The 19,328-nt window shown below is 37.2% G+C and overlaps 1 protein-coding gene and 1 pseudogene across 1 annotated transcript in view; both read right to left on the bottom strand.

Moving 5' to 3' along the window:
• Nucleotides 1–19,328, bottom strand: part of METTL16 (methyltransferase 16, RNA N6-adenosine) — a 61,175-nt gene that overhangs the window by 32,938 nt on the left and 8,909 nt on the right. The window contains exons 3-5 of the mRNA XM_016211150.2: nt 8,638–8,837; nt 4,417–4,557; nt 2,595–2,710 (exon numbers count right to left, since the gene is read on the bottom strand). Of these exons, the coding sequence (XP_016066636.2) occupies nt 2,595–2,710; nt 4,417–4,557; nt 8,638–8,837 (457 nt within the window). The remainder of the gene's footprint in view (nt 1–2,594; nt 2,711–4,416; nt 4,558–8,637; nt 8,838–19,328) is intronic.
• Nucleotides 1,335–2,572, bottom strand: LOC107535630 (large ribosomal subunit protein eL34 pseudogene; annotated as a pseudogene).

Below are 19,328 nucleotides of genomic sequence, written 5' to 3'. Positions count from 1 at the left end.
AAACCTCAAATGGCTCAAGGACCTAAATATAAAAGCTGAAACTCTTAGAAGAAAATCTCCATGACCTTAGATTAGGCAATAGTTTCTTAGATATGACACCAAAAGCATAAGTAACAATAACAACAAACTAGATAAACCAGATTGCCTATGAAAAACTTTTTTTTTTAATCCTCACCCAAGGATATTTTTTCCATTGCTTTTCAGAGACCAGAATCGAACCTGGGACCCTTCAGTCTGTGGGCCAATGCTCTAACCACCGAGCAAAACTGGCCAGGGCAAAAAAATGAAAAACTTTTGAGCTGCAAAGGACACCATCAAGAAAGTAAAAAGGGCAACCCACAGAATGGGAGAATATGTTTACAAATAATATATCTAATAAGAGACCTGTATCTGGAATACACAAAGAATTCTTACAATAACAAAAAGAAAAATGACCCAATTTTTATTATTTTTTAAATATATCTTTATTGATTTCAGAGAAAGGAAGGGAGAGGGAGAGAGAGACAGAAACATCAATGATGAGAGAGTCACTGATCGGCTGCCTCCTGCACACCCCCTACTGTGGATAGAGCTTGCACAACCCGGGCATGTGCCCTGACCGGGAATCGAACCCCGATCTTCTGGATCCTAGGTCAACGCTCAACTGCTGAGCCACGCCCGGCCGGGCAAATTTTACATTTTAAGTGAGTGAATTGTATGGTATGTGAATTATATCTCAATAAAGCTGTTATAAAAAGATATTTCGTTCTGATGCTAGTAATAGTACATATTGTATTTCTTCATCTGGATGCTGGTTCTGTAGGAGTGTTCACTTTAGAAAATCCACAGTTTATACTTCCGGCATATGTATTTTTATGTTGTTTCTCAATATTGGGAAAAAAAAAAAGTACTCCAGGATGTGGCTCTTTTAGTTCTTAAATTTATCTGTGCATCAAAGACTAAAATTTAGATTTCTTAAATCCCGCTTCACTTTATGTTCCAATCTAGAATGTTGGCACTGATACGAAATTTCTGTCCAACTCACCTCCTTTCCCCGAAAAAATTTTATCCATCTGGAATTTATTTTCTTATGAAGTATGTAAATGGTACTTTTAGGGTACCTGAGTGATTCTAAAAACAACTTATTTTCTCAAAGCTTTAAGCATATGCACCCCCTCACTTTCTTCTGTTAATATTACTTTCTATTAATTGGGAGTTAATTAGATGAAGAAAGACAGGTTAAATCAATATTTTGTAATATTGAGATTTTTACTAGGTTCTTTGTTTTAATTCAATGTATCTCTTTACATATTCATAAGCAAATATCTTTTTTTGGGGGGGGATTTTTAAATTGCTTTTATTACTCAAAAAAGCTTCATTTTTTTATTTAGCTTTCTGACTCTGTGCTTGTGCCTTCAATACTTTGACAACGATTTTCTGCTCCTCAATAAGGAATGCACGCTTGATCCTGTCACGGACACATTTAGCACACATGGATCCACCATAGGCCCTGCTGACATGTTTTTCATTTTAGACAACCTCATGAGAACTTTAGGTCTCACAGCACGAACTCCACGAAGTCGGCCTGGGCACACGCCACATACAGATTTTGGTGCTTTCCCAACCTTCTTGGTATAAAGGTAAACAATTCTATTACCAGGGCTTCGGGACAGCCTAGTTTTGTTAGAGGCTGTATTGTAGGACAGCCTCCGACGGTATGTCAAACGCTGGACCATTGTGAATGCCTGAAGTCACCGTCCCCGGAAGAGCCTTTTTCTTTTTTTGTTAATCTTCACCCAAGGATATTTTTTCTATTGACTTTAAAAAAAATGTTTTTGACTTCAGAGAGGAGGGGGGAGGGAGGAAGAGAGATATAGAAACATTGATGATGAGAATCATGGATCGGCTGCCTCCTGCATGCCCCCTACTAGGGATGGAGCTTGCAACCCAAGCATCTGCCCGACAGTAAACCAAACCCTCCATGACCCTTTGGTTTCAGAGCTGGTGCTCTAATCACTGAACCACACCGGCCAAGGCACAAACATATTTTTTCATCTGATGTTGGAAAGACTAAATGGGACATTTGTTTACTATCAAATGACAGGTGGCATTAAAAACAGTTAACCTCCTCCCTAAGCCAATAAACCCAATGCAGGAGTATACTGTGACCTAGATTGGTCGAATGAGAAGAAACCCAAAAGTTTAATGGATTGGGGAAGAAAAGGGCTCTCTCTTCACTCTCTCCTTCCCCTGCAAGTCTCTGCCACAAGTAAACTAGCCCAAGAACAAAACCAACCAAGGGCTAGGTCAAGGCCAAGAGAAACCTAAAAAAAATGAGCCTCAGTTTTGATACTGCTATGACCCCCTTGATCAAATTGTTCCTAAAGTCGACGCTACCGCTGGATTTCTCAGATACGTAAGCCAATAAACTCCCTTTCTTGTTAAGTCAATCTGAATTGGGTTTTGAGGCGCTTGATTACAAAAGTATCCAGATATAGCTTCCAAAACAAAAGCTGTTATTTGCTCTAATTTTTGCAATGAACATATTTATCTTGTTATATAACAAGGTAAACTTAGATAAATATTCAATTACTTTAAAGAAGAGGATATTTTACCTTGGCTTCCAACTGATTAGCAAAAAAGGGAGGGTTGCACATGCAAAAGTCATAGATTATCTCAGATTCTTCCTTAAGAGCATCCATCAGGAGTGTCTTCTGTGGTACTTTTACCACTAGGAGGAAAAAACAGGAACTGTTAACCACTATTAATGCTGTGATAGTTTTCAAACACGTCAACAAATTCTTTGACACTAGTCCCTTCAAAAGGTGGAGTTTGAATTCCCTCTCCTTAAGTATAGGCCGCACTCACTGACTCGCCTTTATTGAATAGAGGTTGTAACTTCTGAGGCTAGGTCATAAAAAGTAATATGGCTTCTTCCTTGTCTATTTCTTGAATTACTTGCTCTAGCAGAAGCCAGCTGACATGCTGTAAGGATGATCAAGTAGCCCTGAGGAGAGATCCACACGGCTAAAGGTGGCTTCCTGCCAACAGCCATGTAAGTGAGCCATCTTGGAAGCAAATCTTTACCCCTAGGCAATCAATCCTTCAGCTGATGGCAGCCCCATGAAAGACTGAACCAGAACCACGCAGCTAGGCCATGCCCAAATTCCTATCTCACTGAAACTATGAGATAATAAATGTTTATTGTCTGAAGCTTCTAGATTTTAGAGCAATTTATAATACAGAAATGGATAACTAAAAACTGCATTAATAATATCAGTATCTCCCCTTACAATGATATGTTGAACACTAGTAAGAAAAGCCTATTTCTTCCATAAAGAGACTTTATGGAATCTCTTTATGGGAGTCTCTTTAAGGAAAAAACCACCACCAAAAAACAACATCCCAGCCCATTATATATAAAATAAGCACAAAAATTAAAAGTAACTGATTATTAAGGGAATTCAACTATTTGTAGCACAGTTCCATACACCAAAATAAAAAGATGGTATAACTTAATCAACAGTGGGGTTTTCTTCCTTTTAAAATCTTGGTGACTAGGTTACTTCATATGTAGCTGATTCTCACTACTAGCAGCATATGAACATACATTTATGCTCTATGAAGTCATCACAACCACTGAATCAGTGAATACCGAACCACTGCCCTGAGGAGAAATACAGGTTGGGTTAGGTAAGTGCAAGCCTCTGGTCAAACATTTTTATCAACTAATCAATATAAACCTTATTTTATGTATGTTTTTGTTTAAAGGCACTTTATTTAATATACACTATGATTCATTAACACTAAACTCATGGTCAACAGCACTCATGTCTGAAAGAAGCTTACCTAACACATGTACTGTCTCTGTAAGGCATATCACAGTCTTCTTGGGCTCAGGAACACTAGATAGCACTTAAGCACTATATTTAGGGGCCATTTTAAACAGTAAAATCACCAAGAAAAAGCACGAAAGTGCAAAAAAAAAAAGTGGCGCTAAATAGGCCATGAAAAGGGCACTTGTTTACAGTATGAGCCGAAACAACAGGGCAGAACATCACACCCTGTTCAACTTCAGCTGGGAACATGCACACTGGGTGACAAATTTTTTGCCACTCTGCACAGGTCTATGGATAACCACATGAAAGTACCAGTAGTATTGACTTGGGGGTTAAAAAAATAACCCCAAGTAGGCAAATTTTAGCAAGTAGGCAAATTCACAAATACAGAATCCAACAATTATGATGATTGACTGTATTTACTACATTTCTTTCTGAATTAATTCTGATAATAAAACAGAAAATCTAATGACGGTCTACCAGATTTTTTAAATTACCAAAGTTTGTATATTAAAGCAAAAGATAATGAGATGGGTTAAATTAGAAAAACAGGTTAACAAACAAAGTTTAAAAGGAATATTTATTCTGTAGAGCTAACCTTTTATAAGATCAGATAAGTTATTCTGTTCCACATTTTTCTTTGCGTAGTTGAAGCACATATCATCTACTTCTGTTGCAAGGAAATACCAGCCATTTAAGGTACTTCCAAGTAAAGGATAGATGCAGGATGCTCCAGTACCTAAAATAAAAATTCAAAACACACTGCACATACCTGAAGGAGAGGTGAGAATAATAAGCAAAAACGACATTCTTATCTTAGAATTCCTACAGCCTGACAGTGGCTACTGGATTCTCTAGCTCTTTCATGTGTTAGTCTTACCTCATAATTAGATTCATATTTCTTAGAGGACAGAAATCTCACTGACCTCTTTTTTGTATGTTGTACTTAAAATGAAGTGTGTATAATTATAATTGGCTGGTGATCAAGGAGTACAAAACTGATAACTGAAAATTGTCAAAACAATTTAATTTGCTATATAAAATGTCTTCATTTTAAATCTCACACAAAACTTTATTTTCTTAAAAGAAATCAGTGTTACCTGTTAAAACACCACAGTACTAAAATAGATCAACGGACACCTTACTCCCCAAAAGCAGAAAAAAATACATAAGGTATAAAAATTTTATGATATTAACCCCACCCCCCAATTCTCCATACATCTGTGAGTTGTTACTTGAAGGAAACCAGGATTAAAAAAGAAAAAAACTAAAGAGAAAATTCATTTCTTAGATTTGGAGACATGGAAAAACACATGTGATTCAGATCCAAAACATCAATCCCTGGCTGGCCCACCAAAGTTTCAAGGGAGACATTTAGAGGCAAATGCTTCAGGCAAAGATTACTCTTTGACAACTAGGGTTTGGCCTTAAATTTGTATGTAGAATCTCTAACCATGGACTGGACTATATACTGATTTCAAATACTGCTTTTACAATCACTGACTAATCTTGGCCAATAAGATCTTAAAGAGAAGAAAAGCCAATGTTTCTTCCAAAGGCCTAAGTAGTTAGCCCACACCAGCCACTCCAGGACTATTTTCCCCTGATCACATCCTGGCCCAGGAAGAGTGGAGACTAGAGCTACTCCTAACCCAGAGGAAACCCAGGCTAATCTTACTGCTTACTCATTAAGTATTCTGAAAAGCCTAGTAAAAGACAGGACAACTGGTGGCCAGAACATTTAAGCTTTTTGACAGTAACTGTGATTGCTAAACTTCCTATCATGTTTACCTAAGAACATCCAGGCCCTGATGCTACTGGACCAATACCTCCTTGGGGATGTGTGATGTGGAGAGGGAAAGGATGGTAAAGGGTACTCAAGCTCCTCTCAGAGGCCACAGTTATTTAGCCCTGCTAGCCATTCTGGTAAGAGAGTCATTCAGAATAAGGAATTTCAAGTAGCACTTTCACCTCTGCAGGAGGGGGAAAAAATGTCCAGACCAGATTCCAGGATTTTGATTCTCACACAACTATCTCTCTTTTCATATTTCAATTTTATTTAAAAGAAAAAAAAAGTACACTTTTCTTCAGTTGCCCAAGAATAAACACAGGTAAAAGGCCTGTCCTCTCCCCCAAAAATCAAGTTTCTCAATTCTTAAGACCAAAGACTTGCATTCTAACAACCTAATGCCCTCAGAAAGCTGAATGACATTCTTAAATGGATAAAAAACCCTGTAATGATAAATAAAAATAGAAAGTGTATAATCATAGAATTAGAGCAAACTGATGGGAGTCTGGGGGAAGAATTTATATAGAACCCTAATTAGAATGAATGTGATTTCAGCACCAGTGCCCCTTATGAAGAGCTAAAATCCATTAACCTCCTATATCCCCAAGTGTTATTTTAGAAGGTTTAGGACATAATTAAAATAAATTAGTATCAAATAGGCTCTCAAACTTTTTAAGCTTTCTCTAACCCATCAGCAAAGAACATAAAAGGGCAGAAGCTTTTGTTAAACCCCATTATTTTTATGCAGTACTTAGGTTATATGGGGTGTACAAATTTTTGAATGCTAAAAAAATCATGTATTTATCAATATTCAACAAATTATTTATTGGATACCTACTATGTGCCAGACCTTTGTTACTCCTTGGGATATTATAGTAAGCAAAAAAGTAATAGGCTCTGCACTTAGCAATCTAGTGGTAGAGAAAGACATTGATCAATCAGACAAGTAAATGTGTAGTTAAAAACTAAAAAAAACCCGCCACCAAGGAAGAAAGATGGTTTTATGAAGCTCATCATCAAGGAACTTATGCTAAAAGGTCAGAGAAAGCTTTCCTGGTAAAATAAGTTTCGAGTTAACAATACTATGAATGATACTTAATAAGACAGAGGTGGGGAAGTTCCATTCGGAGGGAACAAGTGTACAAGGCCTAGAGGCATGATGCCTTCACAGAAGAACAAAGGAGTTCAGAAAACAAGAGAGAGAAGCACAGAAGACGAGATTTAATGAGGCCTAGAAAAGAGGGCAGAGACTAGACAATGGAAATTTTCATAGGCCACGTCAAGGTTTTGCATGTTTATCACAGAAGCAACAGGAAGCCATTAAAGTAGTAAACACATGATCAGACACAGGTTTACACATACTTTCTGGAGAATGGAATAGAGAGGCGACAGACAGGATGCTGAGAAGCTATTCTGTAGACCAGGAGAGATGAGGGCAACTTGAACGGGAATGGTGGCAGCGGACGTGGAGAGAAGTAGCCAATTTAAGAAATGTTTAAGAGAGAAAAGCATCAGGAAATGGTGACAGACATTCTCAGGAGGGTGGGGAGGAGTAACTATGAAGGATGACAGGGCAGACTGTGGTGGAGTCACTGAAGTAAGATGCAAAGGAAGAAGACCAGGATTCAACAGAAAGACTTGGGTGTGGTCTTGGGTCTCAAATATTTCTAAGATATTAAAGTTTCTCAGATATATGGCACTAAAAAAGGAATCTGAGTTGGAGAAATATATACATTTGTAGGATGTTTGCATGGAGGTGAAAAATAAAGTCACAAACGTGGATGAAATTGCCTAGTGGTGGGTGCTGAGTAAGAAAAGGGTTAAAGATGGAGCTTTAAGGATTTGTAACACCTAATGGCCAGATGCAGGACGCGAGCCTGAAAAGGGGAGAAGGAGACTGCAACTGAAAGAGCGAAACCAGGAGTCTGGTGTCATGGAAGCCAATGGAGAGTGTATAGAGGAGAAAGGAGGGGTCAATAAATGCTGCATAAAAGTTCACATGGGCCCACCGGGCGTGGCTCAGCGGTTGAGCATCGACCTAGGATCCAGGAGATCACAGTTCGATGCCCAGTCGGAAACATGTCTGTGTTGCGGGCTCGACCCCCAGTAGGGGGCGTGCAGGAGGCAGCCGATCAATGATTTTCTCATTATTGATGTTTCTATCTCTCTCTTACTCTCCTTTCCTCTCTCTGAAATCGATAAAGAAATATTTAAATAAATTTAAAAAAAGCTTATGTGTGATGAGGACTGAAAATGCATGCAAAGGTCAAAGTTAAGCTTTACGACTATCTAGAAATCATGTTTGCTAGTAACTATACTATATTTAAAAATAGAATCATAAAGCTTTTAATTCAATTTTGCTCATAAAGGACTGGTAAAGGACACAGGATTAAATAAAATTAAACCCTATCAAATAAAAATGTCGGCCATGACAAACATATAATACATCTATAATTGCAAAACATATCTTGGCTTCATTTCCTTCTGTATATCCACTTACTCTCCTCAATAAATCAAAGTGGACCGTGTTCTCCATTGTAGGTTGTTTACAATTAAGAGAACATCTTACTTTAACACAGTGATTTTTTTTTTCTCCCTTTAATTTTGGATTAAATACCCTCTACAAATAATCATTCAAGAGATTCCTGAAAGTATTCAGGCCCACATGATCTTTTATCAAATAGCCACTACCACAAAATCACAATATAAGGACTATGTTACTAACACCAAATAATTCAGAGTAAAAACAATACCCAATAGGCACAGATACCAACATGGTAATCTGAAAAGCTAAGAAAACAAGAGCCTCGCTCTCATTTTGCCTCTCTTACCCATTTCCTTCCTATTAGAGCTGACAACCCCTTCTCAAGAGAAATCAATGGCAAAAAAGCCCAGGTGTAGCAAATAAGAGCGGTAATATCCATAACCAGATTCTTTCACTCAACAAATACCAAGAGAAGTTTACAAAGAAGTCAACCTTGAAAAATTTATAAAATTTACATTTAATCAAAAGAATTTAAAACCACATACCTATGTCAATTCCTCTTCGGAGAGTACTTTTGTCAGTGTCCTGATGACCAATCAGATCTTCTACCCAATGAATATAGTTGAGTCTTAAGGGAACTGTGGGAATTAGTCTCTCCAATGGAATATCAATAGAAAGTCCAAAATCTTCCCTTAGAAGAGTACAAGTCAGAGCTCTAACTGCTTCAGGGTCTTTAAAATTAAGACTGTGGGGTGGAGAAAAAGAAGTAAAACTAATAAGATGTGCTGTGCTGTACAAGTTCTATGGCAGCCAGGCAATATCAAACACCCATGTGAATGTCCTAATAGATCACACATACAGCAGTATAGAGTATTCAGCACAGTGGCATCCACACAAGGGTGTTTAACATACTCACAGTATACAAATGGCAGTGTAAATTTCCAGCAACACCACTGCATTTTCATACATGAAAGATAGAGGACAAGAGTGTCTCTATTCCAATTCCTGCCTGATTGACTCCTTACCTAGCTATGTCACTTAGAGAAGCTGAGAGCACTGTTTCCTCAGCTGTAAAATGGGAATAATGGTACCTATATCATAGTGCCTCTGAGAGATAATCTGTGAAAGGTATTTAGCATAACGCCCAGTACATAGTAACTATATTAGAAATGCTGGCCATTGTTGCTATTATTAATTAACATGACTTGACATTACTAAACTTAAAAGTAGAAAGAATGTAGAAAAAAAATGTTTAATAATGAAAATAGGATATGATACTTAAATATAACAAATATTACAGACATCAAATTCAAAATTTGACTATTTTTCGCAGCTTTACTGAGGTGTAATTTACATACTATAAAATTCACCTAGAGTACACAATTCAATAGTTTTTAGTATATTCACAAAGTTGTGCAACCATCACCACGATCCAATTTTAGAACATTTCCATCAGCCCCCAAAAGAAGCCTCATGCCTATTTGTAAGTCATTCCTTGTTTCTACCCTCAGATCTAGGCCACTAATATACTTTGGTCTCCATAGCACTGTCATTTGTGGATACTTCATATAAATGAAATCACACAATATGTGATCTTTTTTCTGGATTGTTTCACTTAGCACAGTGATTTTCAACCTTTTTCATTGCATGGCACACATAAACTAATTACTAAAATTCTGTGGCATACCAAAAAATACATTTTTTGTCAATCTGACAAAACAAAAAAGGTATAATTTTGATTCATTTTGTTGTTGTTGTTAATACTCACCCGAGGATATTTTTTCCATTGATTTTTAGAAAGGGGGGGGGGAGGGAAAGGGAGAGAGAGAGAGAGAGAGAAAGAGAGAAAGAGAGAAAGATGGATGTGAGAGACACATCATTTGGTTGCCTCCCCCACGTGACCAGACTGGGGCTAGGGATTGATCCTGCAACCCAGGTACCTGCCCTTGAACCCGAGACTCTTCAGTGTACGGGCCAATGCTCTAACCACTGAGTATACTGACCAGGGCATGACCTATTCTTTTAAGTTTCTTTTTATTGTTGATTTTTAGAAAGAGAGGGAGAGGGAGAGAGGGAGAGAGAGAAAAACATTGATGTGAGAGCAAAACATCGATTGGCTACCTCCTACACACCCCTACCAGGGATCGAACCCACAACCCAGGCATGTGCCCTGACCAGGAATCAAACAGGCAACCTTTCAGTACACAGGATGACACTCAACCAACTGAGCTACACCAGCGAGGGCATGACCTACTTTTTAAAAAATTACTTAGAAAAATGCAAGTTTAATAGTAAAAGAACTTGTAAAAAGAATGATGATGGCACTGGCCAGGTGGCTCAGTTGGTTGGAGTGTTGTCCCATACACCAAAAGGTTTGAGGGTTTGATTTCCAGTCAGGGCATATACCTAGGTTGCAGGTTTGATCCTCAGTTGGGAGCACATGGGAAGCAACTGATTGACATTTCTCTGTCACATCAATGTTTCTCTCTCCTTCCCTTCCCCTCTCTCTCAAAATCAATAAAACATATCTTTGGGTAAAGATTTAAAAAAAAAAAAGAGTGTTGATGGGAAGGATTAGATTTCAGGAATACAGATTTGTATATTATCTATACAACAGTTACACCCTATACTTGAAGCATTCTTGTGACCTTTAAGAATGCTTCGGGGTACTAATTTATAGGGGGGAAAATGGAAGAGGTTAAGAACAAAACTTGAACATAATCTACTGCAAACAGAAAGAAAACGGCCATAGTGAAATCTCAAGAGATACAATAAGAGCCCATAAGTAATGACACTCATAGCAATGAGTATGCTAGTGTTCCAGATTTTGGTTTCCAAATACCACTCCCCACTAAAAGGAATCAGAGTTCCTTAAATAAATGGCTGTTCCAGGTTTGGAATAATCAAAGCACAAGATTAATATGGAACATATTTTGTTGTATTCAGAAAACAGAACATGCTCAGAGAAAGATGAGAACAAGTCAGAAGGACACAGGCCAGCTTGAAAGGGCTCCACTGGCCAAATCTGGAACAATGTGAATAAAGAATGGCAGCAAGGGAATAGCCCATGGAATAAAAGAAGTCCTTGAGTCCATACTTACATAAATAGATAAAGAAGTGGGGAAGAAAGAACAGCTCTTACACTAGAATGAAAACAGATGTAGAGTAATGAAGGTGGTTAGAAAATTACTCTTGGCAATTACCAGGTTAGTAATTGTTTCAATTAAGAATCATCAATAAATGCTAAAAATAGTAGGTAAAAGTCTGATGAGAAACAATACTATGTAGTCTCAACGTATTTCCCCACAAATTATCAATTACAAAGGAGAAAGAAATTGAATGGATACCACCTTAACTAAGTGATTGAAATTAACACCACTTGCCCAGCCGGGCGTGGCTCAGCGGTTGAGCCTTGACCTAGGATCCAGGTGATCGGGGTTCTATTCGAGGTCAGGGCACATGCCCGGGTTGCGGGCTGCAGCCGATCAATGACTCTCTCATCATTGATGTTTATCTCTCTCTCTCTCTGTTTCCCTTCCTCTCGCTGAAATCAATAAAGATATATTTAAAAAAAAGAAAAGAAAAAGAAATTAACACCACTAAGAGAACAAATTGACATCATAGTCTTCAGTGATACACTGAGGAAAAAGAAAACAAGACTTTAAAAAGCATGCAAAACGAAATGAGACCCTGGCAATGTTTACAGAATCTTGTCAATATACTAAAAGCCACTGAATTATAAAATTTTAAAAGGGTACGTGAACCATACCTCAATAAACGAATGAAATGGAAGTGAACAAGAAGTTTTTAAAAATTAGAGAAAAATATGGGAAAGTCAGATAATGGAGATCCTTCATAAACATAATTGGTGTCGCTGAATAAGAAAACCAAAGTTACCAGACTTCAAGGATTAAGTGAAAAAAATCCTTTACACATCTAGACAAAAAGCTTAAATCACCTAGTTGGGGAGGCGGCGGAGACAACAGGATAAAGAAGGCTGGCTTCCCACTTCTAGCAGGTACAAAGGCAAAAGAACGTGACTTGGAAGCCCTTTGTGGGGGGAAAGGATGTTACTTAACAATTTTATACTCAGCCAAATTATACTTCAATTATAATGACAACAGAGCAGACAAGAACTCAAGGAACATACTAGATCTCATGGTCTCTTTGTGAAAAAATTCCCTGTGGAAAAAGTTCAGCCAATCAAGAGACAAATGAAAAACTAGGGCACAAAGGCTAGCAGTGAGCATTGCAACTATTATAACCAGAGCTAAGATTAAAACATCTGTGAACTGTGGCTACAAAATACAATGTAAATGTCTGTAAACAATTCAGGAGGGAAAATGGGAAAGGAAGAGGTACTTAGTGAATTATTTCTTCATCTTTTATACATGGGTCAAAAGATTTCTTCTAAAGTTGACAAGTTAAGTGGCAGAGATGTAAGTATATTTTTAAGACTACAAACACTAGAAAAATTAGGAGAAATAATATAATCAGATAAAATTACATGACAAGGGAAAGGAAGGTGAAAACCAGATCACACAGTGTAAAGAAAAAAAACAGAAACAATCAAGCCCTGGTCAATATGGCTCTGTGCTTAGAGCGTCAGCCTGTGCACTGAAGGATCGAGGGTTTGATTCCCAGTCAAGCGAACGTACCTGGGTGCAGGTTCACTCCCTGCCCCAGGTCAGGGCATATGCAGGAGGCAATCAGTCAATGTGTGTCTCTCACATCGATCGATGTTCCCCCCCCTTCCTCTCTCTAAAATCAATGAAAACATATCCTCGGGTAAGGATAAAAGAAACAAAATCAAAAGAAAACAATTGCTGTATTTGAATTAAGAAGCTGGGTAAAGGTGGCAGGGGCAAAAATAGAGAAAAGTGAAAGGAATTAGAGATATTCAGAAGGGAAAATTTACAAGATTTGGTGATGGATTGATATATGAGGTGTGGGAGGATGTATCTCCTATAGGTCTGGATTGTTCAGAAGGATAGACAGTGCCATTCACTGAACATGGGAACTCGGGCAGAGACCCATTTTGGGGGGGCAATATCATAAATTTGAGACATCCAAGTGGAGCTACTGAATAAGCAGTCATCTCTAGGTATAGAGCTCAGAAAACTGGTCTGTAGAAACAAATGTGTAAGTGATTTTTGCCAACAAACAAGTGAGGCCCTGGCATAGAAAGTGCATAAGGAAAAAATACAAAGTGACAAGAAAAGAGCTTAGCACGAAGCCTTGAAGAATCCTTTCATGGTTGTATATACAATCATTACAGAGGAAGCTACACAAAGAAACAGAAGGGTGAAGAAAGAAAACCAGAAAGTGTGGTGTGGTGCCAAAGAAGCCAAGAGAAGAGGGTATCCATGAAGGGGAACAGTGTGAGCAGAGCGACCTGCTTCTCAGAAGTCAACTGAGAACCGAAGCTGGATTTAGTGACATGAGATCACTGGAGACCTTTTCAAGAGCTGCTCTTGAAAAGAGCAGAATTAAAAACCACCCTGAAATGAGTGAAAGATTAAGGATGTGGAAAGAAGTGGAGACAGTAAAACAGACAATTCTTCAAGAAGTTGAGTTATGCAAGGGGAGAAGAGAAATGCGGAGTGAAAGTCTAGAGGGGTTTTGTTAATAATTCTTTAATGGAAGACTTAAACATGTTTAAAAGTCAGTGGAAAATAACAAAGGCCATGTATATGAAATGTCCAATTTCTGTAGAGACAAGAAAAGTCTGGAAAGGTTAGAACCACCTCTGGATGTGGAAATGGGTGGGTAGATGAGTAGGAATGGAGACTTTCATTCTCCTCATATTTCTGTATTATCTAAATACAATTCATATACTATCACCTTCATAATGGTGTTTTGTAACTATATGGCAAATGTTTATAATATAATGTAATCAAGTGGTGGTAAAAATAAGTCCTATGATTCTATCTGTATCAAAATTACAAAGACAAAAATTACCATATAAGGACAAGGGCTTAAACACAAATTGATTAAGGTAGAAGAACTGTGACTTTTTTCTTTTATGTATGCAACATTACCATTATAAATGTAGTTAGGAAGAGTATATTTCTGTAATGTTCCCACTAAGGGCTCTATAACGGCTGTATAATAAAAAAATTTTTAAAAATCCCTTCTTCAAAAAAGGAAAATAGGTCCTTGGTTCCAGAGTACTTGCTTTCCATGAAAGGGGGGCAATTCTTTTGGGGACCAAATGGGGACATTTCCCATAGTGACACCAATCACCAAAAAAAATAGTACTACAGCTTGAGCATTAATTACATAGCTTCATGAAACAATTGGAGGAAGAAAAAGAGCAATATAATGTTTTCTTAGTGTCTTCAAACAGAGTTGTTTACAGAAACAGTTCTGCTATTCAAAATACATATATATATATATATATATATATATATATATATATATGTATTCACTTTGATGCCTAGAGCATGCAATTTATTAATAAGGAGCTGCATCCTAATCACCAAAAAGTACAAGATATCAAGTAGAGGCTATTCTAATTGAAGTAAGCTGCAAAATCAATGAAGAGTTGATTCTTTGACTTCGTTAGCAAAACAAGTATTCATTTTCTTCTAAGAAAATACAGACACTAATCTGAGAGTTGGATATCTTTTTGTAGGACAAAGTCTAGTCATCCGACTTTACTAGTTAAATATCTAGGTCACCTTAGCACTCTGGGACATTAAAAAATCCTGAACACAGGCAAGATCTTTTTCATCCTCATTTCTGAGATCACAGGAACTAAAATTAGCTCTCACGTGGAAATTAGCAATTTACTCTATCAGTCTTTGTTGTTTGTTTAACACATCCAGCTTCACAAAATAGCCTATTGTCAACAGGCTCATGTCAGATTTCCTGAGAATGACTCCTGCACTGCTACTGATGAATACAGTATTGCCATTATAGTCGGCGTTTGGAAGCATACATTCTGTGACCCATGGTTAAAATATCAATCATTCCAACACTGTAGAGGTTGAACTGGATGTAACAACAAAGGCTGAAGCCTCCCAATTTTACTCCAACATTGGTTTTGCTTCATTAGATCTTCACCGAGATGCTAAAAATGGTACAATTCTTCAATGCTGGGTCTTTGGTTTAAAAAACAATCAGTTAAATGTAATACTTCATTCAAACTCAACTGACAGGGCTCAAGTAAATTGCAGAATGTCCCTATGGGGCTGGTAACTATAAAAAGCACAAACTAAAATCTAATTACAATGGTCAGATATGATTATAACAAAGGAGTGACAGGTGCAGGGAAGAAAAACAAAGAGAGAGTGATATCAATCACACCCACAATCCTCGTCACCTTATCAATTATACCAGGCTTAATGATGATAAGAGTACCTATCATTTACTAAGTGTGTACAATGTGCCAGTCACTTTGTATGCATTACTACTAACCTGTATGACTACCATCGAAAATATGGCCTTTTATCCCTCTTTTTTAGATGAGGAAATTCAGTCTTGGTAAAGCTAAGAAAATTATCTAAAACCTCACAGCTGGTTAGTGGCACCCTCGGGACTGGTACTTAGAATGACTGACTAAGAATGCCCCTTCTTCCCGTTCCACACCCTGCCTCCCTTAAGAGACCACTTCAGAGGTGAACAAATAAATGACACTTCAATCCATCTCAAGTCTAATGTTTTATCTGATATTCCTTCCCCATCGTTTGGCTGGGTCTATATTTTGGCCATTCCTTTTCACACAGCTTATGGAGTTAAACAAAAAGACATTATAAAAATAAAGAATATTCAATCAAAGCAGACAATCATCAAAATCTCCTACCTAAGCAAGCGGGATGGGGAATGACATCAGGAGCAGCTAGGTCATTTGCATTAAAGAAAAAAAAAAAGGTACATCTCTCTCTCACACACCTACCCTCCTAAATACGTTTTATGGCCAACTAATAAATAAGCTCATGTTGCTCCTATTTTTAAAGAGAGAAGAGAAGGTTCTCCTCAAGCTTGCATCACCCTCTTCCCATCCCTTCACAGACAAATTTGTATTTTCCTGGGGGAAAAAAATTCAAAATTACTTTAGCCTATTACAAAACCACCACTCTGAACATCACAGCCATAACCTTTCAGCCCTTTCGATGCCCAGCATATCAGTGCAGATATTTTGGTTTTCGTTTGAAACAAAATTATCATGTTTATAATCTGCAACATCCATTCTACAGGCTACATGGTATTCCACCATACAGAACGTCATTCTAAGAACCTACATACTGGATATTTAGATTATTTCCAGCTTTCCTTGTTATAAACAGCCTTGTGATAAAAATCCTCAAATATATATTATTTAAGTATGCTTTTTAGAACTTTCAAGGCTGCAACTGTACCAGCATTTTATCACTATGTCACTTGACTACATTTTTGCCACTGGTGGATACTGTAATATTTTGTCTTTGCTAATTTAGTCCATTTTTTCCTTTTGTGAATTACCCATTTTTATCCTTAACTTTATCTACTGTTTTCTTTCTTATTGTCTTATAAGAGTTTTATATATAAAGGAAGCTAATATTTTGTCATACACTTTAAATACTTATACTGTTTCATCACCTTTTACTTTTAGTATTTCCTGATATGTAAAAGTTTTTACTTCCTATATAGCTAAACCCATCTTTTTAAATTATTAATTCTACCCTTGGAATATGCTTAGAAAGACCATTCCTACACTCAAAGTTATACAGACATTCACCTACCTATATATTTTTCTAGTATTTAAAAAAATAAATATATTAAAATAATTCAACCATCAGGAATTTCTTTTGTATCACATATAGGAAAGAGAATATAATGTACCCTTCCTATGGCTGTCCCAACTGAATCTATTAAAAATCCATTATTGAAAAAAAATCCAGCCCTGGCCAGTTGGCTCAGTTGGTTAGAGCATCATCCCGATACACCAAGGTTGCAGGCTTGATCCCTGGACAGGGCACATACAAGGATCAACCAATGAATGCACAAATAACTGTAACAAATCAATGTCTCCATGTCACTCTCTCTCACACACTCCTCCTCCCTCTCTCTCTAAAATAAATTAATTAATTTAAAAAAAAGAAAAAAAGGAAGAGTCACTCTTCCCACTTTGCACTCCCTCTGGGAGGTACACTATTGAGCAGAATGACTGGCAGGAATCACCCTTCAATTTAATGGGCATATGCAAAGGTTCTGTTATTTAGACATAAGTGTGTTACCAAACACCACTCTGCAAGGGGCAACTAACCGATAGCCCATTCTTGTTCCAATACTACTATACTAATATTTTAATTACTCTAACTTTACACCCTTGCACATTTCCACCACCCATTTGGAAACATTGTGTCACTTTTTCTCCAAAAACTTTACAGGGATTTTGATTGGGGGAAAATTAACATTTTAACTATAGTGGGTCTCCCATTCAGAAATACATTATGTACCTAGATTGTTCATGTCTTCCTCTAGGTCCCTGAGGATAATTCTGTTGTTTTACATAGATCTTTACATATTTCTTGCCAAAGCTATTTCCCTTTGCTATTGCAGATGGAATCTTTTATTGCAACTATATTTCCCAACTAGTATTTGAAAAACAATCAATTTTCTTTTATTTATTATGTTTTATATTTTTAAAATATTTATATGCATATTTCATTCAACAACCTTGTTTATTTGCTTGAATATTTTTAGGTGATTCTCAAAATTTTTTTCAGGTAGACAACAATCAAGCCATCTGTAAAATATAATAATTTTCTTTTTCTCCCTAATATTTATATCTCAATAAGGAAAGCAATAGACTGAGCCAGAGAGTGTTCTGGCTAAGTCACTCCTTAGTATTATAAGCCTGTACAAGGTTATTTAAAAAAAAAAAGTGCATTGATTTTATAGGTTGAGGAGGATATGGGGGAATAAATGGTGATAGTTGGATATTTGACTTGGGGTGGTGAACACACAATACAGTATACAGATGATGTGTTGTAGAAATGTGCACCTGAAACCTGTATAATTTTGTTAACCAGCATCACCCCAATAAATTTAATAAAAAGGGGGGAAACTGATTATATCATTTAGACCCTTTATCAGTAGTAGTTAACCTTTCTTGGGTCAATAATTCTTTTAAAAGTGAAGTTCTAAATTATAGGTTAAAGCTTTGAACCCCATATCCTTAAGAAAAAAAACATATACAAGTATTTTTATCTAATTGTCTCTGAAGCATTCATGGATTCTCTGGAAGTCCCTAAAGGCTACTGTTCTCTGTTTATTTTGGTTACAGTATTAACCAAATGCTATTTGTTATTAACCAAAGTACTGTCTTGGTATTAACCAAGATACTGTTTGGATAACAGTTAGCACTATTTCTAACCAAGTATTTCTATTTGGTTAGAAATACAAAGAAAAATGTCTCCAAATTATGTCAACCCCCCCCCCATTTTTTTTAAGAAAAAGCACTGTCTTTTTTTTCTTTTTTTAAATATATCTTTATTGATTTCAGAGACAGGAAAGGAGAGGGAGAGAGAGAGATAGAAACATCAATGATGAGAGAGTCATTGATCGGCTGCCTCCTGCACGCCTCCGACTGGGGATGGAGCCCGCAACCCGGGCATGTGCCCTGACAAGGAATCGAACCCCAATCGCCTGGATCCTAGGTTGATGCTTAACTGCTGAGCCACACCTGGCCAGGCTCTTCTCTTTTTTTTAATATGTCTTTATTGATTTCAGAGAGAGGAAGGCAGAGGAAGCGAGAGAGATAGAAACATCAATGATGAGTCATTGATCAGCTGCCTCCTGCACACCCCTACTGGGGACTGAAACTGCAACCCAGACATGTGCCCTGACCGGGAACTGAACCTTGATCTCCTGGATCCTAAGTTGATGCTCAATCGCTGAGCCACGCCAGCTGGGCATACGTCAAACACTTTAAAAAGATATTTCTGTTATATTTTTCAAAATGCTAAAAGTCTTCACTTTTAAATCTTCACTGATCAATATAAACAAGCATCTTTTTCAATTTTATGTGTTTTTGCCTTGTATTTTCAGATTTGGAGGAAACTCTCATTTGTCTAGTATATTTTTGCCTAACCCTTTTTTATTTATCTGTAATTTTGTTTTAGGTATGCCATATATGAACGGCAAACAGATTTTTAAAAATATATATATCTTTATTGATTTCAGAGAGAGGAAGGGAGAGGGAGAGAGAGTTGAAACATCAATGATGAGAGAGTTGTCATTGATTGGC

This window comes from Miniopterus natalensis, chromosome 17 (assembly GCF_054644295.1).
Source record: "Miniopterus natalensis isolate mMinNat1 chromosome 17, mMinNat1.hap1, whole genome shotgun sequence".
Taxonomy (NCBI): Eukaryota; Metazoa; Chordata; class Mammalia; order Chiroptera; family Miniopteridae; genus Miniopterus; species Miniopterus natalensis.
This window is presented reverse-complemented; position numbering and strand designations above follow the sequence as displayed.